Source organism: Pyxicephalus adspersus, chromosome 2, assembly GCF_032062135.1.
Source record: "Pyxicephalus adspersus chromosome 2, UCB_Pads_2.0, whole genome shotgun sequence".
NCBI lineage: Eukaryota > Metazoa > Chordata > Amphibia > Anura > Pyxicephalidae > Pyxicephalus > Pyxicephalus adspersus.
In genome coordinates this window covers 38,248,926-38,271,575 of record NC_092859.1, presented here as the reverse complement: position 1 = coordinate 38,271,575, position 22,650 = coordinate 38,248,926, and the positions used below count along the sequence as shown (strand labels likewise).

General features: G+C 37.7%; 1 protein-coding gene across 3 annotated transcripts in view; it reads left to right on the top strand.

Annotated features, from left to right (window-relative positions):
* Window positions 1-22,650, top strand: part of LOC140323428 (LON peptidase N-terminal domain and RING finger protein 1-like) — a 41,043-nt gene that overhangs the window by 5,439 nt on the left and 12,954 nt on the right. For 2 of the 3 annotated variants that reach the window (XM_072400464.1, XM_072400461.1), the window contains exons 2-9: window positions 1,239-1,357; window positions 5,689-5,811; window positions 6,675-6,812; window positions 12,380-12,533; window positions 14,929-15,025; window positions 18,914-19,028; window positions 19,108-19,229; window positions 20,965-21,123. In XM_072400464.1, coding sequence (XP_072256565.1) covers window positions 1,239-1,357; window positions 5,689-5,811; window positions 6,675-6,812; window positions 12,380-12,533; window positions 14,929-15,025; window positions 18,914-19,028; window positions 19,108-19,229; window positions 20,965-21,123 — 1,027 coding nt within the window. The remainder of the gene's footprint in view (window positions 1-1,238; window positions 1,358-5,688; window positions 5,812-6,674; window positions 6,813-12,379; window positions 12,534-14,928; window positions 15,026-18,913; window positions 19,029-19,107; window positions 19,230-20,964; window positions 21,124-22,650) is intronic. The other variant, XM_072400462.1, reaches the window with a different exon arrangement.

Sequence of the window (22,650 nt, the reverse complement as noted above, 5' to 3'; positions counted from 1 at the left end):
GGCTAATTCATGCCAATGACTGGATCGCCGTGTAACATAGCCCCTAAAGTCTGTGCAGATGCTCGATTTTCATTGCCCAATCGGTGACCTAATGTCAGTAGAGGTGTCCCAAGACATGATTATTTAGTGATTGGCCATCCCAGACAGGGGCAGACAGAACTGCAAAGTGTGCCACAAGGGCCAGGACTTCAACGGGAGCCCAAATCAGTTCAGCAGGGAAGTGCCAAATCAGTTCTGCACTGGGACCCACTGTTGGCTATGTCTACCACTGGTCCCGGACCACCAAAAGACCATTGGCTAGTAGGGACTATTGTAGTCTCTGCAGTGGGGTACCTCTCCCTTGTCCCCCTCCCTCTCCCCTCCATAAAACAGAACATAAATGTTCGGAGCAGCCTGCTTGTACAGCAATTATCCCATGGTAAATCAATTATTTTTGTATAAATGCCATTCAGTGTGCCAGTAAGTACTTTTTTTTGACTGTCCATTTAAAATATATTTAAGGGAATTTAAAAATGTTTTGTTTCCTCTTTGAATATACGGATAATTTACTGTTATTGTCAGATATTCAAAGTGTAAATTTTCTTTTTTTTTTTGTTAGTTTTCATCCACACTGAGATTCCTTCTCACTTCCTGTCATTCTGACCACTAAACACAGATGGAGATGGTTATTTCCCATGTGGAGACAGAGACAACAATGAAAACCCCTAGACATTCTAGCCCTTCCACACTCTGTATCTAAAGCAGTGTTTCCCAACCTTTCTTAGTCGCGGCACATATTTTACAATTAGAAAAATCCCACGGAACACCACCAAAAAGTCAGACACGTAAATTAGCTACCTGCTGCCATCTAGTGGAAGAGTTTTTTTTGGTTCTGCCTATCACTATACATCGCTGGTATAGACAAATGAAGACAAATTTTTTGCAGTAAATAAATCATTTTGGGACCAATTAACTGAAATTGGATAATTTCCCACGGTACACCCGAAGATCTCTCAAGGCACACTAGTGTGCCGCGGAACAGCGGTTGAAAAACACTGATCTAAAGATACACTCGTTACATGAATGTCCCATGTTACAATGTTGCATATGACCAAAAGGTAGAAATAGGCTTTATAAAGCAAAGTAAACTATGTTCAATGTATGAAATTCATACTTCCAGGGGGTCACATAGTTTGTGCACTAGTTTTACCATTTATTCTTATTATTTAATATTTATTGTAATTGTGTTGTCCTTGCAGCTCCTCAGGATGTTCTTTTGAGGGTACTTCGCTTCCAGATTTATGAACAATTACAACAGTTCCCAGAATCTTTGCGGGAAGCAGAAGTGATCTGTACTTTGCAGCCTCAGGACCCAAATGTAAGTATATATCATCTTTATAGTGATAAATCCACTTAGCAATAAGTAGAGTTTCATCCTCCTTATACTCTCAGTGCCATACTACACCCCTTCCCCTTGCACTTTTAAAAAAATCTTTAAATCAGCTGTCTTCATCTAGGGTATTACAGAACCCCAGGGCTTTTTCAGAGAATTCTTAGGGGTTCCTTGAGCTGTGGCTAAATGCCAGAGTTCAAGACAACTTAAAAAAAGTCACCTGCATGAACTATTTAGCTGTCTATAAGAGTGGCATTTTGACCACCTCTGAAAAGGACAATTCTTTCAACTAACCCCTGAATAATCATTTTTTCCAGGGGTTCCCCAAGATTTGAAAATTATTTTAATGGTATTATTATTTAGGTGTTGGTATCATTGCCTTGTAATTTTTTTACTTGGATGCTATTTGCTGCAACCATGGGCAGTGCACTACCCCTGTTGCCTCCATAAACTTAAATTAGGATTTTTTTTACAAGCGTTTTCAATTCCTCGATAAATAAAGAAAAAAGGGACCTGTGGTTGTCTGAAAAAAGCCTAACAATGATAGCTTATTACCTCTACCGGCACTGAGTGCTTGACACTTGGCATCTAGAGGTGGTATTTACCACAGTTTTTTCTACAAGTCTAAACATGCACTTAGTGTTTTCTTGCTTCAGCCATGGCCACTTATGATTCCAAAATTGAATGAGCACCCCCTACCTTCCTGAATCTTAACCCCATGCTCACCTACCAATCTTCAAGCCTGACCTTTCTATTACTCCAAAACAAAATCAATAATCCTTTCCTGTCTGCTCCCTGTCCCCCCCCAGTCATGTGGGCCTTTCCCCTAATCTCATTTCCTCGCTTCCTTCCAGACCTGTCTCCACTCTGCACATGTGCCACAAGCATTGTACACAGGTAAAAGAGTACATATTTAAACATATCTATTTACCTTTCTCATGCTATATATATATATATATATATATATATAAATATATAAAAAAAATAACAAAATAAAACTTTATGGCGGAGTTTCTCCACTAAACTTCCTAATCTGTTGCAGCAGATTTTTATCCTTATCGGTGGTTTTACTTTTCCCGTGTAGCTAGAGATAAGTTGTTACAGCCCTGCAAGTTGATTTCAGATTATAGAAAAAATATATATTCAGCCAGCAGGGGGTGGTGCAGCTCAGGTGATCCATTGTGCCCAGGGAAGCGAAAGCTGAGTAGCAGCAGCAGTCATATCAGGACACACCTGGATTGCAGAATGTGATAAGGGCTGCTGGTCTGATGAAAGGTAAGTCTGCAGAGCATTCCTCTACAATCTGATAATTACTGCAAGTCATGTTTGCTTTTCATTTTTCACAAGAGCCCCTAGTTAGATATATCTCTGTCATCTCCATCCTTCTTTACTCAATTGCACCCGTCTTCCATCTCTACTACTAGTTTCCTCTGCTGGAATAAATTTGTTGGTTGTTATTGCTGACAACTTCTCCAGTTTTCTGGCTCATCTGGCCATATTGATCCATATACAGAACAAGTAAGCAGAAGGGGGCTTTTAATATTACTTGTATCAGTTACTACTTAGACAAATGACAATAGGCGATCTGATAAGCATCCCAGCTAACTTTTTTCATTTGAGGTAATTGATGGTGATTTATTTTTTTTCAATATTGGGTTCCTGATGTTCTGTTAAGCTCTGGAATAATTTTTAGCAGAGGTTCCTCAAGTCCTTTCTTTATGTGGTTCCTCAGCAGTCAATAGGTTGAGATGGGCCGATTATGACCCCACAAAAAAATAAACAAAATGTATATAAACCTTACATTCTTTTTTCATGATACTTGATATGATAACAAAGTACCTGGACACAGAGAATAGAACTTTGGACTGCAGAACTGCCATTCTTTCATAACTGATAAATGCAGAACACACATATATTTTCTTGAGCATATCAGATACACAAACTTATTTTTTAAGTCCTTTTTATTATTTTCTCTTTACATCTTTACATCCCAGATATCATATACTGGTTGATTTGAATATATTTTTGATATTTTGATAAATAAATATTAGTCAACCCTGTTCTAATAAGTAATCCCCAACTATTTAAGCTGGTTGGCTTTTTAATAAAATAATGTGACCCTTATAGATCAGGTAGTAGAAGTGGATCATTAGAGATTTTTGTTCTGTTTTTTTTCATTTTGTGCTTGTCTTGCTGACAGATCAGTATTTACTGACACCTCTGTGATATTTGTAGCTGGAAGCCTCTGTTCACAAGTCATGTTTTGGCAGCTTTTCCCACTCATAGGCTGAACATCAAATTGCTATCTCGGCCTGTTGACCTCATTATTGAATGATTAGTAGGTCTGGGACCTTGTGAGACCTCGAGCAACTCCGCTTTGTGAACGGAACTGTCTCTAATTGGGCTTATAAAGTGCTAATGAATAGATAGATGTTACCAAAGCGCAAGTTGTAAAGTTCTTCTATACATGCAAGTGTCTGACAATAACTTTATGACAGATGGTGGAATAACAGTGTTGAACTTTTCTACTATAGTTGTGATGCATTATTCCACACAGTTTATATCACTGTAAAAATATGATCCGCATTTTATATAAACGTATTCTTTAAATATAGTAAAGTAAACCTATAGTGTAATTTATTCCTGGAATGCACAGTCCCTTAAAACAGGGACTTTCCTGGGTCAGGTATTTGTGATCATTGGCTTATTACTGTGATGACTAGCCCTGCTGGGGAACAGTGAGGCTTAGACAGAAGGAACTAGTTTCAGGGGATCAAAGCTGAACATCAGGGGATTGATCAGGGAATGTTGAACCCAGAATTTGTTTTAAATCGGATGGGTTGAAATTAAAGGTGGGTGGTAGACCCTGTAATATGACCCCACTCTTCAGTAATGAGCATAAAACAGTCAGGTGGTTACTGAAACGTGCTAGGGGAGCTAGCTAAAAGGCTGGGGAGAACTCTGAGAGCACCTCAGCATACTGATATAGAAGTTTTGTACAGATTAATTATGGTTAGGATTAATAAATTGAAAATAAATATTTTGTATTCTTATAGCTTGCTATATTTAAGTCTATCCTCACCTGTGCTTTGCTGAATTAAAATCTATATATAAAGCAAAGCTCAATAGCTCATGCTAAGTTTTCCAAAGCACAAAATGGCTCAGTGTTAGGTTTTAGTTATAGCAAAGAAGCATGACAACAAGTAGCTTCTGATATGCTCAATTTAGTAAGTTTCAATAATGCTCTGTGAATCTTCAGGCAAATGGTGGTGTGACAATGTGATAGAATAGAGAAGTGTTTTCCAATTGCAGGTCTGTACAAAAAGGTTATAGTGATATCGGCCACAAGAAACCCTCCACTAAACTGTTTTTAAATGCAATATGACCTTTGTATTTAACTACTAGCATTTTTACCGTAACTTCCTTAATTTAAGAGGCATTTAATCTTCTTTTTTATTTGTTTGAGTGGCAGATTTTGTATACTGGTTTGTAAATGTGTCCAAGCCTTGTAATTCTAGTTTTAATGATATAATTTTATATTTTTTATTTAACCTCCCTAGCGGTTTATTTCTTTCCGGTTTTATATGTCTAAAAGTGATACATTGTTTTTCATGAAAATTTTTTTACAGTATATTATAATAGTATGAGACACAAAATCATGTAAAAAAAAAATAAATAATGAAAAAAAAAAATATATATATATATATATATATTTTTTTTTTATTTTTTAATTTAAAAAAATAAATAAATGTTATACTCATACTATTTTATTATACTGTAAAATAAATGTTCATGAAATACAATGTACCGCTTTTACACATATAAATCCAATGTATTGCATTCATTACAGTTATTTTGTATTGAATGCAATACAAATAGATTTTACATTTCCCGCCTGCCCCACCGGCATTGTACACACACACCGACGTCACCGGGAACTCCCCCAGTGACTGATCATTTGCAGAAGATGCCGGAGGAAGAGAGAAGAAGACAGAGGTCGTGGCGATGGAAGACGCGGGACGCCGGCAGATCAGGTAAGGCTGTATTTACTATTACTTCTCAAAGCTTTACCTACCACTTTTTTTACGTTACCACTTTTAGCAAATTTTTTCTACCCCGAGTCACACTCGGGGTTACCACTAGGAAGGTTAAAGAATATTGGTCATGGAGTATTAATATCATCATGCAGACATACTTTTGTGTGTGTCAAGGAATATGATAAAAATCCTTTTATAGGCCATATACTACTGTACATCTAGCTGTAGGACAGCGCATTGGTGTAATGAACGGTATTTCCCATTTGATCTTCTGTGTAGGGTTTCTATAGAAAAGGAATGGCTTTAATGAACATGGAAAAAAAAGAAGAGGCTCTTGTTAATTTCCAGCATTGCCTGAAATTGAACCCACAATTCCCTGAAGCCCGTCGGGAAATTGAGCAGGTAACACAGATATGAAATTTGGGGGGTCAAGTCTTGTTTTGTGTTTTAACCCTTTCTCTGCTCTAATAGGTAAGGTAATTTTAGTTCTGGTTGCTGGCTATATAGTAGAAGTGGTTCAGGAGATCAGTCACTGCTATATGATCTATAGATTACCGATACCTCCATAAAGAGAACCTGACTTCTTTAATATCCTGCTACATAAAGTCTTCCCATCCACCTTGTAGAAGCAACAGAATAAATTGCAGAAGTAAAGTAAAGGAAACATGTGACCTTCCCCTCTTTTTTCTGAAATTCTGCAGCAATCAAGACTGAAAGAGGAGGTGCTGCGCCTTTTTTTTTTTAAAATGGTGTTGCACTTAAAAAATATTTAAAAAAATGTTTTGTCCCTTATATGTAAAGTAAAAAAGTTGAGTTTAGGTTCGCTTTACGTAAGCGCCCCCCCCCCCCCTCAAACAAAAATAAAAAAAAATTACAGGATCACAGACTTCTTAAAGCGGAAGTAAACACAAAACTAACTCCATACAAAGAAAATCACATTTACCTTCAATCCCGCAGATCAGTTTATCCGTCCAGAGGTTTCCTTCATCGGGTCCTGCGGTATCCCACAGAGGGAGCGCAAGGCGCCGACATCTTCTCCTTTCTTTTTTCGTGTTCTTCTTCCTACGTTACCCGATCTCGCACTGTGCAGGCGTGAGATCGGGTGATGATTGGTAAAAAAAGTTTTTCCCTACTGATGAAAGGTTTAGACAGGAGGTTAGGTGAATACATTGAAGTTGGCCTTCAGTTTAACCTTGGTGCAGCTTGAAAAAAATTAATTTTAAACCATTGATGCTGACTGCAAATTTTGAATTCTGTTTTCTTAGTTGCTAAAAGATTTTGGTCGTCCTGTGCCTTCTGCTGTGGCGGATCTGCTGGATGAGGTGTCTGAATACTTGAAGAGGTGCTCCATTGACACTGCTGCTCTCATATCCCCCCTCCATGCCACCAATATCCATGTGAAGGTAAAGGAAGATTTCATTATAGGTTGCACTGTGAGTTATTTGCAGTGGCCTGTCAGTAGTATAGGAAGATGTACAACTTGCTGTAAGCTCTAGATTCTGTCATTTTTTTGCTGTCCCTGTTAGGGAAATTGTCCAAGTCTCATTCTGTTATTTTGGCAGAACAAAAGATAAGTCACAGATACAGAAAAAAACAACCAGTAAGCTTTATCCTCTCATTTTGCTATGATTATCTTTAGGACTTATAGTTGAAGGAAATCTTAAAAATTTGAGCTGCCATTAAAACGAAAAAGAAAGAAACTCTTCCAGCGAATGCTTCCATGCTTGTTTTAGTATTTATTAATGCAATGGTGACATCTTCCGCAGTGCTTTACAGAATTCACTTAATAATTTATGTCACTAATTTTCCCTCAAAGGAGCACTTTGAAAACTCTAAACTCCCAGCAGATCATAGTTTCTGTATATAGAATTTGTTTCCCAGTGTTTTGTGTTTAAACCCAGTATTATATGCACTCCTGTATTTGGGTTTTACTGGTTTTAGAGGGACTTGGGAGCATCAGCAGGAATGGATATAAGTAAAGGTTCATACAGATGCAAGGGTATCATGACCGATTAAAGGGTTTGGCTATTATTTGTGATTTTCTTGAAATCTAGAATCTGAACAGATGCCCACAATGTTTGGTGATCCACCATACTGGGTCTTCAACCTCCCTAGTGTTCTAATTCTGTCCAACTTTCCATGCAAAAAGCATTAAATTTTTTTGCATGGAAATTTATATTACTTTGTAGTCTATAATTCTTAGGCACAACTCACTTGAAACATGTCCAATATTTTATACATTTATTACATTTAATAATAAACTTTAAATAAAAAAACACAAAAATCTTTTAAAAAAAATAGTTAAACATGTAATGTAAGTATACAGTAGCATATATAATATATACATATATATATATATTTATATATATATATATATATATATATATATATTATATTATTTGAAAATTCTTTTTGTTCTGGACTCAATACAGCTCTTTTGTTTTGAATTCAATACAAAATTATTTTAATTTCCCGCCTGCACCGACGCATGCACCGACATCACCGGGAAACCCCGGAAATCGTCTCTGCATTGCACGGCTGAAGATCAAAGAAGACGGACGTGCTCCCAGAACCTGCGGGGACCAGCAGGACAACAGGGGATGGCAACGGAGCAAGGTAAGGGGTTTTTTTTGGATTAAAGCTAGCCCGACTCTGGATTACTGCTATTTGCAAGTAAAATCCACCCCGAGTCACACTCGGGATTAAGTTAAGTGATCAACGGGGTTAAGTGATCAACAGCCAATGAAACTGTTGTAGTTCTTGTAAGCCCATCAATCATCTGCCCTCCTCTCCATAGAACAGAACAGACTGCTCAGCAGTGAGAAGGAGAAATCCTAAGAGGTGCCAAACATCACGTTGTAGTGACAAAGAAGGCCTTGCAGAGCCGCACTAGCTTGTAGCCCCAAGTGAACAGCAGTCTTGTCAGCAGCCATGTCTGGGGATGAAGTTAGACATATTCTGCCACTCACTTGCAATAAAGTGGAGGCTTATCACATTGCTGGTAAAATCCCCTCCTCAACCTAAGCACGTACATAGCTCTGTAGTCCTAGTGGTAGAAACTGAGAAAGCTGCTGTGAAGTAGTATTTCTACGAAGTATTTGTACGAAGCACCTCTCAATGGCAGGATTAATAACTATTTAAAACTTAAAGAATTGGGTGTGCCGCTGGTCCAGTTAAAATATATGGTAGTCCTAGAAGAGGATGTATGGCCTTAATTAGGTGTAGTTTTCTGAGCATTCTAGGTCCTGGATATGCTACCTGGCAGGACAAAGGAATACAAGTCCTTTTGGGCAGTAGAACATTGCATACACATGTATTTTACCTCTGCATTTAGTAGTCAGGTACTTCTTCCCGATCATTACATCACATAATAAATGAAGCTGCAAAGCCAACTCTTTCTCCATGGCAGATGTTCATAAATGGTGTGTATATATTTCATATTTTTGCTTGGTAGACTGGAGGATTCGGTGCAAATTTCAAACCACAATACAATTGTAATGCAATTTCATTAAATTTATTTCATTAGTCAATACTGTAGAGCCCTCTAGTGCACAATTTATACTATTTCTACAATGCAGCTTCACTGCCTTTATCCTGTCCTTCTATTGCTATTTTGATAATGTAAATACTGTTGCCTTTTTTGTTTTATCCTTTTCAAATATTTTTTTTCTTCTAATTTGCTACTGTGTGATTATCAATGTAAAATTCTGAATTAATCCAAAATCAAGTGGATTACAGAACAGTAAGTAAGTGTTAGCTAATAGGACCTCGAGGCATGTTGGTTCCCTTGAATAACAAAAATAAGAATAGAAGAGCATGCGGGCCAAGAGGAGCAACAATTGGTCCACATGTATGGTGCATGTGGTGGTGAGCAAGGTAACAATAGAAACAATTTATGGTACTATTAGTTTTGGTTTGTTTCGATACTGGTCACTTTTAAGGAACTCAGTTCCTAGCCAAAAAAGTGGTTGTAAAACTGACCCCAACTGTGCATCATTTTTTTTCAATGTCTGTTTAACATCAATACTAGTCTAATCTTTATCTGTCCACCTTTGCCCCATGTTGTCTATCTTACTGCGTTATTCTTTCCGCTTTTTTGTCCCAGTTTCTCCACCATTCATTCTACCGTCCACCGTCATTCTACCGTTCCACCATTTCCAAACCACCTTCTACTAACCTTCCTAACTCCATCTTCCTATCATACACCATTTTTCATTGACCCAGTCCACATTTTCAACACCACCTTCACTGCTGTATTTTTTCCTTGTTCCGCTGCTTCTGGTCACCTTTTGTTAGTAGTAAATGGACCACTTCACAGTACAGAGACTCTTACACAGTATTCAGCGGATAAATTACCTGGCCAAATTTTCAACTTTTGTCTAGGTAACGGACAAAACTGCAGAATGTTTGAAATATTCTTTGACGTTTGCATAAAATATAAATTACATTGGTGAAATATTTTGCTAACAATTATAGCCGTTTTCATGCTTTTGAAATATCCATTATGTCCTATGAAACTTTCCCCATTGTCATCATTGCCTACAGAAATGTTTGATTAGTTCACCATTATTGAGGGGTTCTTCATTTAAGGGGTTCTTCATTTTATTGTGAGATGCAAGGCACTATAGTATTTTACTTTATAGAACTCTGACAAATAAAAACAGATATTAATTAAGTCTTGAAAGTTATACATTTTGCTCCTGACTTTCCTGATTTATCAATGCTCTCCAGGGCAAAAAAATCAAGAATTCCCCAAGAACACATCCAGGCATGTGAACAAAATAGACATTAAATACTGTTTATCAAGTTGCTTATGTTTGCTGCAATGACTTGGTGAATGTTTTGAAGCTGAGTGAGTTATCCTTTAATTACACCTCAGTTGCTGACCTCTATCTGTTCTCTTCATGCATATTTGTGTGTTTATAGGTAATTAAATTCTATACTTTAAACATCCCTATTCATCTATGACTAGCTTGAGGATAAAATCTAATAAAATGTATATGTTTTCCCTTATAACATTGATCGTATTTCACTCAAATCATTTCATCTTTTTATAATTTCTTTATAATATATACTAACCTTCACCATGTTTATCTACATATTTATGAGCTAAATCATAAATAAGCACAGAGGAAATATACCTTTTTTCTGTTCATATTAAATAAGAAACGCGTGGCATTTTGTAATTAAAAGTGTCGTTCACCATACTCCAGGTGCATAATTTGACATGGATGATTTATATTCAAACATAATAAAAAAAAGTATTTTTGCAAAAATGTGTGAATTTTTCTTGAAAAAAAAAATCGATAGACAGTACACGTGTTTTTGCTATGGCAACTATCTATAGGCCCGTGTAAAATTAGATGTGACAGGTAGGCATTGAGACGTGAAGCGCAGTTACAGGCTACGCGTCAGAGAAGTGACACGCGTTTTATATATATTGTTTATTCCGGACAGATAGTTTTGTGTTTCACCTTGCCGTTTTCCCTGTTTGACCTTGTGATGTAGATTCCTTGTAATGTTAGTATTCTAAAGCTGTAAATGCAAGCAAAGGGTCTGTTAATACATGTTTTCATCCAAGATTCACCCAACGTTTAGCCAAAGTTACACTTTTTTTGCAAATATAAATTATAAGTTCATGAGTAAGAGATAATTCATTAAAAAATGTGTACATTTTTGGGTAAGAGATGGGTCAAATTATTTATAAATAAATCTCCTTAAACTCTTTTTAAAAACAGGGAATCAGACATTCCCTCATGGGAACCTTCCAGGTCCATGTGTTTCAATGGGAGTAACTGATTGTCATCAGGGAGAGTTTGAGGGAATGTCAGATTTCATGTTTTTTAAATTAGGACATATCTATGAAAAAGCTATCTATTTTTTTTGTTTTTCCTTATTTTCACCTGGTAAGCCTGCAAATAATATTCTTTATGTCTACACTTTTTTTCTCTGCTTTATTTATGGGGACACCCATGGTTATCACACTCGTTAGACCTAAACCTTTATATAAAACCTTAGATAAACAGGAGAAAAGAGGATTTAGAAATGAGAAATTTTACTGGCTATCAATGTACAACTGCTCCACTATTTCCATTAGAAGTGTTTTCTTGCACTTAGAAGCTTATGAGCATTGTGAGGTGAACAAATGTTTCAGATTGCTCTTTCTTTGCAAACCAAAAACACCACATTAAAAAGACCTTTAAGCCGCATACACACGTGCAATTATAGTCATTGGAAAGGATATTTCAAGTGACCAATGACTGCATGTTGCATGAACGAGTGTTTTACATATAGCACCATTCTGCTCTCTGCAGAGGGGAGGAGTAGCAACGCTCTCTCCCTTCCCTTGCATTAGGATCGTTCGTCGTCCATCGTCCGTAGACCTGACAGGACGGTCGTTCGGATTGATGGACAACGGGCACTGTACACGTCAGATTCTCGTCCGATATCGGCCCTGAGCTGATTATCGGGCAAGAACCATTGGACGTGTGTACGTAGCTTTAGTGTGTACTGGCACATTACAACAAAGAGTAATTTTAAACTTAGACCCTAAATGCACTGGCATAACGCTGTGTAAACTGGGTCTAAAACAAATCACAAGGACAATGCATTTCTGGCAAGATCTGCCGGTATCTATTGTATCTTTGCTTATAGGTTTAGAGACAATTTAAGAAGAACCTGTTAGTTTAAAGCTGAACTCAATCAATGGATAGGCCATATTGACTCTGTACTGAAGGTATCTAAAGTCAAACCTTACCCCTAATATCAGGTTGAGTAAAGCCTGCCCTTTACCCAAATCATCAGTCATTACATTATTGAAAGTCATTTCATGTTTAGGAAATAGAACACAAATCATTAAAAATAAAGTTACGGTAAGTGTATGATATATATATTGTCTTCGAGGGATATAATGGCTACATTTTTTTAAGGTTTGTATGTTTGGTGATATATTGCAATTTGTTTTTCCCAGGACGAAGGTGATGAGAAGATCTCCCCCACAGAACCCCCCGATAATGAAACAACAAATCCAGCTGACTTAAACCAGGAGAAGAAAAAGAGAAAGGAGCCAGATGAACCGACCCCACCAGACAAGGACAGACTAAGTAAGCATTTCAAATTACCAGGTCAGTAGTTGGAAACTAAAGTAGTAGTAAATTATAGGAGGCATCTATAGTTTAGTCCAGTGATTGTCAACTAGGGTTCCTCCAGGGGTTGATGGGGGTTTCTGGAGTATTGGGCATTTTATGTTTAACTGACACCATGGATCTTTTTTTGCTATCTGCAAGGGTGACATTCTTCCCAATGACCAGTTATTTAAAGAGTAGCTATACTCTCTTCTAAGTAAGTGATGCAACATTTATCAGCAACTTTGCTGACATCCTTGTCTGGACCTCATGTTTTAGATCCTCAGATATTTTGATTGGTTGTGCTTAGATAATATAACTCCACCCGTGTGCAGGATTTTATTCTTCCCAGCTGGATTTGTGCACTAAACTATGCAAAGCATTCTAGTGCTCTGTTCCTGTCTTAAATTAGACAGGAGTGCCATTTTATTTAACCACCAAATGCACTTGATTGGAATGCAAAGTTACTAACAGTTTTGTACTGGATAAACTTCTGGAAAACCTTAGGACTCACTAGTTCATAGTAAAAAAGATGCTAATCAATGTAGTTATGCATTCATTAAACACAAATATATTTTATTGCAACCAGTGCCAGAGTTTATGTTGAAATCAACTTTGTAATGTTAACCGCACAGACTGAAAATCTATAGGCAGCACTAGAAGCAAATCAAACGTACAACAGTAAAAATGTATTACTCCTGCTAACAGGAAGAGACATGACATCACCTGTCTGCTCCTCCAATCACAGGCTGGGGGCAGGATGGTGACCGAGCTGTGTTACAGTAATATAGTACAGAAAAGTCAGGTCTCCAGGCTTTCTGTTCTTTGTGTAAGAGCTTTGTAAATCTCTGGGTTGGAAAGACAGAAATACTAATCTTTTCTCAGATAAATCAGCTCCAGTATAAGTTTTTTATTATTGTATTACACTGTTTGTCTGGAGTTCAACTTTAAGGTCCCATGAGTGCCTTCTTCTAACAGTATATTTAGCTTTTTATATTTAGTACATTTCTCCTGTACTACCCCTCTGAAAAAGTCTGTTTACCTATTGAACTGACATCTTTTATCATTCTAGCATATCTGAACAATTTTTTTGGTTCCTAAATGCAGTACCGCTTTTCTTCTTATTGATTTAGCCTCTCTTATATTGCTAATACTTCCCATCCTTCTATTTATAATTCTATTTACCTCATTTTTTTCTAGCTAAGACTTTACAGAGCACTTAGTCCTGTCTGAACTCTCATCTCCAAATCCATAAAGGATCAAGCTTTTAGTCTGATTATTGTTCCTGTATGTGGCAAGTTCACAATTATACACTATGAAAAGGAGATTACACATGCTAAATTACATGTGAGCATTCACAGCTAATCAAAGGTCTGTAGTACCTGCTGGGTAATGTTTGCACTGACACTGAAAATGATGAATACTGTGCATATTCTTCATGCCAACAAAGTCTCAATACAAAAAGAAGTGTTGCCTAGATGATAGCAGTATGTATGAAAAGGGTGGATGGAAACCTAGAAAGATAGAAGGATGGCAGGGAGAAGTTAAGTGTCCACACATACCAAAGACAAATTCTGGGGCAGCCAATTAACCTAACTGCATGTTGTTGGAGGTATGAGAAAACTGTACTCAAGTACTCAGAGGAAACTCACAAACCCAAGCTAACATGTGAAGAACATAAAAAGAATGAAGGACCCCCATAAATATTATTATATTGCTGTATTATAATAAAAGTGAGGATAAAAAAAGTGAAGACATGAACACACACAAAAAAAGTGAAGGTTAAGAACACACACAAATAGCGATATCTACCTGGGGTTCATATTTCATTCTATATCCAAAAGTTAAAAAATGTTTGGCTAGTTATCCGATCCAAGTTCATGTCCTTGGACATTTTATTTATTGATCAGACTTTTCTAGTTGAGTACTAACAGCACCAGATTTCCACCAAAAAGCTAAGCAGAGAAGTTTTACTTATACTGTCAAATTCTCTGCTGTTCAATAAATAAAAAAAAACATCAGGGGTATTATTAAGGGGCTCAGTGATTGTAGAAGATGGGTGAGGCTAAAATTCAGATAGTATATACAGTTTTATTCCCTTAAGTAAATAAAAAGCTGTTCTCAGCCTTTTTCTTAATGACTTCCAGTTCCTAAATGCAGCAACCATTCAGTATTCTTCCAGCTGTGGTCAGAGCAGTTCAGGATGAATGTCTTCTGTATATCATCAGTCTTGGGTGAACCAATCCTTTAAACAGAATATTCTGTTATGACACTGGCCATTGGAGACATGGGTGATAGAAAGCTATTGTACTTTTCATGTTTAGTAATAAGCCAGTAAAGGGGTACCCTAGAAGACCTAAATAGGTGATTCTAAATCTTCCAATTTTTTTTTTAGATGCTCAGGAAGAAGATAGTACCTTGAAAATCTGCCCAAGTTCATCCCTGAAAGACATGCTGAGCCTTTCTGATGTGGAATGTTCCTTGTGTATTCGGTATGTTGTAAAGCAACAGTCTCCAACCAGTGGTCCTTGAAAAAATATTGGTGGTCCTTGGCTCTGGCTGGTGTGCCCCCTAGGGGGGTCAGGAGAAGGACCCCCCCTGGGGGGGGGGTCCAGCCAGAGTCACAGACCCTGTCTCCCGTAGGGATTGTAGGCTCAGGGAGGTGTCTCTGGAGAGTGGGCAGGTTCTGACATCATGACGTCACTCTGGGGGAAGTTTTTTTCCCTTTTGAGTGATACACGGCTCCCCATACATGTGCAGTCCGGGGTCCATGCATTTAGTGGTCTGAAAAGGTTGGCGACCACTGTGGTAAACAATAAGTTTGCATGAGTTTATCCAATTAAATATAGGGTGGAGATTGATGACCCCTCACCAATAATCAGTGAAGTGTACTGCCATACTGAACAAAGACAGCAGTGTTTATTATTATTATATAACCTTATTATAAGCTTATTATTAAGGTAATAACCTACAGTAGGATACATCATCAAATCATTTCTGGCTTGTACACTCATCCCTTCAAATATTGACACATAAATTCCACAGATTCCAGCAGTTAAAGCCTTAAAAGATAAAAGGGGTGTCTGAATGTGGCTTTCCAAGATCACTGGTAAAATTTAGTTAACCTCCCTAGCGTTAACCCCGAGTGTGACTCGGGGTACAAAAAAGTTGCTGAAAGCGGTAACCCCGAGTCACACTCAGGGTAGGTAAACCTATGGGAGGTAATAGTAAATACAGGCTTACCTGATCCGCCGCCGTCCTGCGCCGTCCATCTCCGCGATCTCCGTCTTCTTCCTCCGGCAGGCTTCTGCACCCGATGAATCACCAGTGGAGTTCCCAGTGACGTCGGTGCGTGCGTACGTTGCCGGCGGGGCGGGAAATTCAAAAAACATTTGTATTGCATTCAATACAAAATAACTGTATTGAATGCAATACATTGGATTTTTATGTGTAAAAGCAGTACATTGTTTTCAAGAACACCTTTATTTTTACAGTATATATATTAGTATGAGTATAATATGTTATTATATAATTACATTTTTTTTTTATAAGTTTATAGATTTTTTTATTTATTCAATTTATTATTTTTACATGATTTTGGGTTTCAAACTCTATTATACTCTTATATTATAATAATATATTATACTGTGAAATACATTTTCATGAAAAACAATGTACCACTTTTAGACATATAAAACCGGAAAGAAATGAACCGCTAGGGAGGTTAAAGTAATGCCTCCTGGCTGCACACATGACACCATTAGCCCCATCATTGAAGAGGTTATGGTTTAGATTCAGCACCCTTTTGTTTCTAGTGTGAATGGGTTTTTAGCCTTTGCACATTTGCGTACTAAGAATCTTTAAGTGATCAGATTGTTTCCTGTAATATCTATGGACAGTTTTACACTGCAGATCATGGCGAAATCAAATTAATTCTGTAACGCAAGTGGCAAAGCAAAGGGATGCCTTATTTAGAGAGAAATGAAGGTTGTTATTGTCAATTACCAAGCAGATGATCTGGGCTTCTCTCCAAATAAGCACTCCAGGTTTCAAAAAGATTAAAAGAGCAAATATCGGGACTGTCATGTCCCAAGCAATATTAGGCTGATTCAGAAATTATCTAGTGAAACTGAATCTGATGTGTTTCTCATGTTTATAGATAAAATCCTATTCGTGATCAGCCTGTGAAAAAGAAAATCACAAAACATCTTCACACAAATAAATTCACTTAAAACTGTTAAAGCCAAGGCTTCAGCCAAATCTGCTTTGAACAGAGTAAGAAGAAGATAGAACTTTTGAAATTCGTTTATTGCCATCTGTGTCAATTCTATCATCCAATGTCACAGGATGGAAAGTTAGGGCGCTTAAACACCTATGACTTAGAAAATCACAGTCTTCCTAGAAAATGCATTATGTGTTTTATCATGTTTTTATTGCATTGCATTTACATATTGCATTTACCAACTCGTAATAGCAAATCACCCTGGTTTTTCTATGATAGTCTATCTTCTCCAGTCTTGGAGAGCTTTTATAAATGGTTGTCGTTCCCATGTGAAAATATCGCCTGCTATTCCATACAGTGAACAGCGGGTCTGCTTAGTGCTTTTGCCCTCCTTAAAGCGGTACCTAATCTCAGAATTTTTACTTTACATAGAAGACAGCCCTTTTATTTAAAGTAAAAGGTTAGTTTGTTTTTTTCTAAGTGCAACACCCTTTTTTTTTTTAAAAAAAAGGGTGCAGCACCTTCTCCTTAAGTCTTGATCACTGCGGTGAACAAGATTTAATAGGAGCACAGAGCCTCTTGGGATACCTACGTCATGCATCCCAGGAGCCTCTTGGCTGCCCTTTCATCAATAGAAAGAAAAATTGCCTATCTCACACATGCACAGTGCGATCGGCAATTTTTTCCCCAATCTACGTCACTCGATCTCCCGCAGTGCAAGATCGGGTGACGCAGGAAGAAGAACCCGGAAGAAGAAAAAAGATACATACCGGGACGACGCGGGACCCCATGGAAGAAACCTTCCGATGGATAGACTTATCCACGGGATTAAAGGTAAGTGTGTTTTTTGGGGGTTACTTCCATTTTAAGGTATGAAGCTTTATACAGATGCAGGGATGTAAATCATAAAAACAAATGCATTTGATTACAAATAATTGTACGGACAAGGCTATTCCTGTGTAACATTTTTCAGCTGTGCCTCAGTGTTCCCAGGTCCTTGGAACTGAAGTTCGCTTTAGTTCTTTTTTTTGATACTTGATGTACTTTGCAGTGACTGCTGTCTGCACAGAACAGCATGACAGTCCTTCAGCCTATTTAGAGACACATTTAGTGGGATTTGGAGAGGTTGGAACGTTTCCCTGGAAACCAGAAGTAGGAAGGAGCCCCTTTGTTGCAAAAAACACAGCCAGAATCCATGCAGACGCCAAAACTGCAGAGACTGAGTCCTTGTAGAAGAGAACACATGGCGGTTAATTCTCATACATACCGACACCTCCTGAAGGACCCCACCACTGCACCCGAGAGTTGTCTGTCACCTTGGATGGGAACTCTCACTAATAATGTCACCACAGTGTACACTGTTGCCTTTCTGAAAATGTTTTGTCATGCTCCTTCTGCATGTTCCAAAATGAAGTTAATTTGTGATTCTAGTCATTTGCGGATTTCTTTTTTTTTACACATATGGCATATTGACTGTCACTGGTTGTGCTGATTTTGTAAATGTTTAAAACTGAGATTAAAAACTAGTGCATTTTCAGTGAAAATATGTTTTTTGGTTTCAAGTGACTAACAACATGCCCCCCTGCACTGACTACTTTTTGCCAATTTTCTCTGTATTGAACCAGAAAAAGAAAAAAAAAAGGAGAAACCAGCGCCTAGTAAATATCCCGAATCCAGCAGTCGTGGAATTGTTGAATATCTGGTCAACAGTACTTTATGCATCAGACCTTTTCCTGAGACTTAAGAGTTCGCAGTGCTTTAGATCTCATTGCAGATAGTGTATATAGCTATGAGACTTTAGGACCAGGGGTGTCTAGGCATTCACATACCAGTAATTGCATTTCCTATTTTAGAAAGAACAAAAGGTAACATTTTTAGGATACTTAGTATCCTTAGTATAAGTATGTTTGAGTGTAAGTTTAGTAAATCTTCCCTTTCTATGTTTTATTCTTTAAGTTTTGAGGACTGACAAGGCTCCATCCTTCCCATTTCATCTGGCTATAAATTGATATAGTGTTTCCCACACTGGTTTCAGCTTTGGACCACGATTTCATGACAAAGCTGAAAAGAAATAGATGATGTCTTCATGACGAAGTTTGAAGCCGAATGATTATTTAATACTTTTTAGTAAATTAGGTTTGCTTTTGGAATATTTCAGGATGTTTCTAGAGCCGGTCACCACTCCTTGTGGCCACACCTTCTGCAAGGAGTGCCTGTTACGCTGCCTGGACCACCAGCCCTACTGCCCATTGTGCAAGCAGAGCTTACGAAAGGTAATATTTCTTTCTGATTTTGGAGATTTTGTTCTGACTGATGTGTCTTATGCACTAAAACTACCTATTTGTGTTGCAGTACCTGAGGGAGGGCTGTTATCCCGTCACTTCTCTTTTGGTAGACCTCATGGAAGCCGTATTTTCTTCAGAGGTGGCTGACAGGAAGCAGATTCATCTTTCTGAAATTGCTGAGCTGTCTAAGTAAGTACTTTGCAACACTTTACAGCATATCTGCTCAAAAGCAAAAATTTAGTATATTATAGTTTATCAATATATAGGTGTGGTGGCTGCATTACCATACTTCTTGTCCTAGACTAACAGTGCTATCAACCTAGGACAGGATTACAGAAACTTGGCAGGAGGGTAACTAGGTAGGAAGAAATGAAGGTAAGGGGCCATATGAACTGCATTAAAGCATATGCTAGCACTATTTAAAAGGAGAGAAAAAGTGGATAAGGTTTTTTTTTCTTTTGAAACACAACAGCCAATGTAGGGTAGAGGAGAACACACCAAGAATCCCCGCTCTTCCCCTTTAGAATAAATGCAGATGAGTCAGGGCATTAATATTGAAAAAAGATAATTACCATAACGAGAACTGTTTAAAAGCATAACAGAGTTCAGTAATTGTGGGGTCTCTGGTAATTATTCTTCTGCTGACATAGAGCCTCAGCAGGTGGATTTATACACTTACCCAAAGCTTCTCTGCAGTAATTAATGTTCCTGGATTGTCAGTTTTTTTTTTCTGCTGACTTCAGGAGCCTGAAAATTAGGAGTGCCCTAGTAATTGACTTCCCCTGGTGTCAGTAACCTCATTTAGTCATGTGTGCCATGCCGCTATGTAAAAGGTCACCATAAATGGTGTATATAACACAGACGTACAGGTACAATATAGTCAAACCTGAATATTTTGAGTTTAAAGGTACACTTCCGGCATACACACATTATTGTAGCTCTGTATTCCTTATATACATCATTAACATTTGAGAAGGGGTGTGCAGGATATGCTCATGAGTGTGCAGCTTTTTCTTTTACTATTCAGTCACAACCTAGAATAGAACAACAATAGAAGAGTTGGGGCTATACGGTGTGGCAAAGATGTGTAAATATGAGAATTGGATGTACAGGAATTCAGCAAACAAAAGCTAATTTCTATTTTACCATTTACTCTTTGCAGCTGGGTATTATCCTGTCTATATTCCTTTATGTGCTAGTGTTCTAAATGACCATAAATTCAATAGTGAAAAAATGTAGGGCAGTGTGTTCCCTAGTTCTAGCTCATCTTTTGCATATTTTCCCACACATTTTATGGAAGAAGGTTGGATAGGGGGTTGGATGGGAGAGATGTGACAAGAAGCTGCAATACTTCTTAGAAGTTCTTCATGTAAGTTAAGAAGACTTTCTGTGTGTAGTACTAAAGCAGATGTCTAGAAAAGTGTCAGCAGTTCACCAATTAATTTCACTTTTATGTTGCTGTAACGTTGCCTGACAAATTCACACTTTTTATTAATCCTTCAGGCATGATTACCAAACCAAATTGTTATTTTGATACCAATATCAGAATAGCAGATGTATTTAAAAAACTGGCAATTAATAAAGCCTTTAATTTACCATTCATGTAATCCTGACAGTACCTTTGTTATATGAATTGTTTCAGGACTTTGCTTAGACAGGAGATAGTACTGACTTTCAGCTTTATACTGTTACATTGACATGTAAAAAAAAAAAAGGTGACATGAAAAAAAAAAAACAATTCTCAAGAGATAACGCTGCTTTAATATAACAATTCAAGAGCTAAGATTTAGGTAATTTTAGATACTACAGAAAGTGTTGGAGAGCTTTTCTACTTTATCTGAAGTGCTGCTCTGCAACCATTGGTAATGTGGTAAGTTTTGGCAGTATGAGTTTTAATGTACATGTGTATTTTTCTCTCTTCTAGCCTGGTCAGCAATGTGCCAATCTTTGTGTGTACCGTGGCTTTTCCTGGAGTACCCTGCCCTCTCCATGTTTTTGAACCACGTTATCGCCTCATGATGCGTCGCTGCCTTGAAACTGGGACCAAAAGCTTTGGCATGTGCCTTTATGAGAGCGGGAAGAGGTACCAGACAAATGTCTACTCTGTTACTAATCTGTTCTCTTTAATTGTTTCTGAGGTTGAGAAGGATAGGAACTCTTTTATTTAGACCTTAACCCACCATATATGATATCTTAATTCCTGCTCTACCACTGCAGGGCTCTATGTTGACATAGATGAGTACTACCCTACCCAACCACTACGCATCAAAAGTGTTATCAATCAGACTTTATTGCTGAGGGAGTGTGTGACTGTCCATATATTATATTACATCATATATAAAAATGTATCAGACAGTGTGGCTAAATTCTGGTTCCTGTTGAGCCTTATTATCATATTTAGACTTTACACTGTGTAGCATCATTAAGTGCAAGGGAAGCCATGAAATGGAGGTTGGTAATATATTCATATATCACTTGGGCTTTAAAAATTACTTGCACTGTGCCATTTAATCCCTGGCATCATCTTCAGCCAGTACAAAAAAGTAACTAGTATACTAAACGTTTTTTTTGATGATCTATGATCATGATTAGTGTGTAAAACTATGGCATGAGTTTGAAGTCATCTGTGATAATGAGAAAACTTCTCAGGATTCCACCAGATGGCATTCTTGGGAGAGGTAAGATAAGCTTGCATTGTGCTGAATAAGCGGCCTGCCCCATGTTGTCCTTTGTATACCCATTCCATTTCAAGCCTTAAAGGAAGAAAATATTGTGGCTGGTGGTTCAAAACCTTAAAAAAAACAGGCTTTTGTGCTCATGGCATTGTATGTTTAGGATCCACCCCTGTGTCATGGGACTTAAAGCGCCTAACAGCAAATACCCAACAGGAGAATTGGGTTGATATACACTTTAACCCAAAAGAATTAGCAACAGCCGTGTCCTGGCAGTGCAGTAGTATGCAAGGAAAAGCACGGTTGTTCATAATATGATGTTAATGAATGCCAGCTGCTGGGTGGAAAGTAAAAATGCAAGGTCTACTTTTTTGATGCAGCTCCTGCACATTTTTAAAATTCTGCATGAACCTCAACAAAACCTATTGAGGAGAAAATGATAGGTAGTATACTTACCTTTCCCTGGCTTCCACCAGTGGCACTTGGGCAAGGTGACCTCTGCCTTTATGCAAGATCCTATTTAAATAGAATACTTCAAATCTTACAGCAGTCTCGTCTTTGATGCAAGATTTGGAGAGCTCATAATTCCTTAGGATTTTATTGGCAGGGAGATAATATCACCCTCTGTAAAAGATGAAATCAAAAGAAAGGTGTATATGTTTTGTTTTCTTCCAGCTGGTGTATTCTATTATGATTTTGTTAGCTTATAAGCAAAGGATTGCTGTGGGGCACTTATAAAGTATTTCTTTCATGGAGTTTATTTTATATATTGCAGTCATGAACTGCAGTTAAATTAATATTTGGCAAGGGCATGGTTATAAGGTGCTGTCATTAAAAAAAAGAACAGTTGTTCAAAACCATGTCATGGCACCAGTGATAGAGAATGTGCCTGGCATTTGTGGGCTTCTTGGGGGCACAGAAGGAAGAGTTATTAAAAA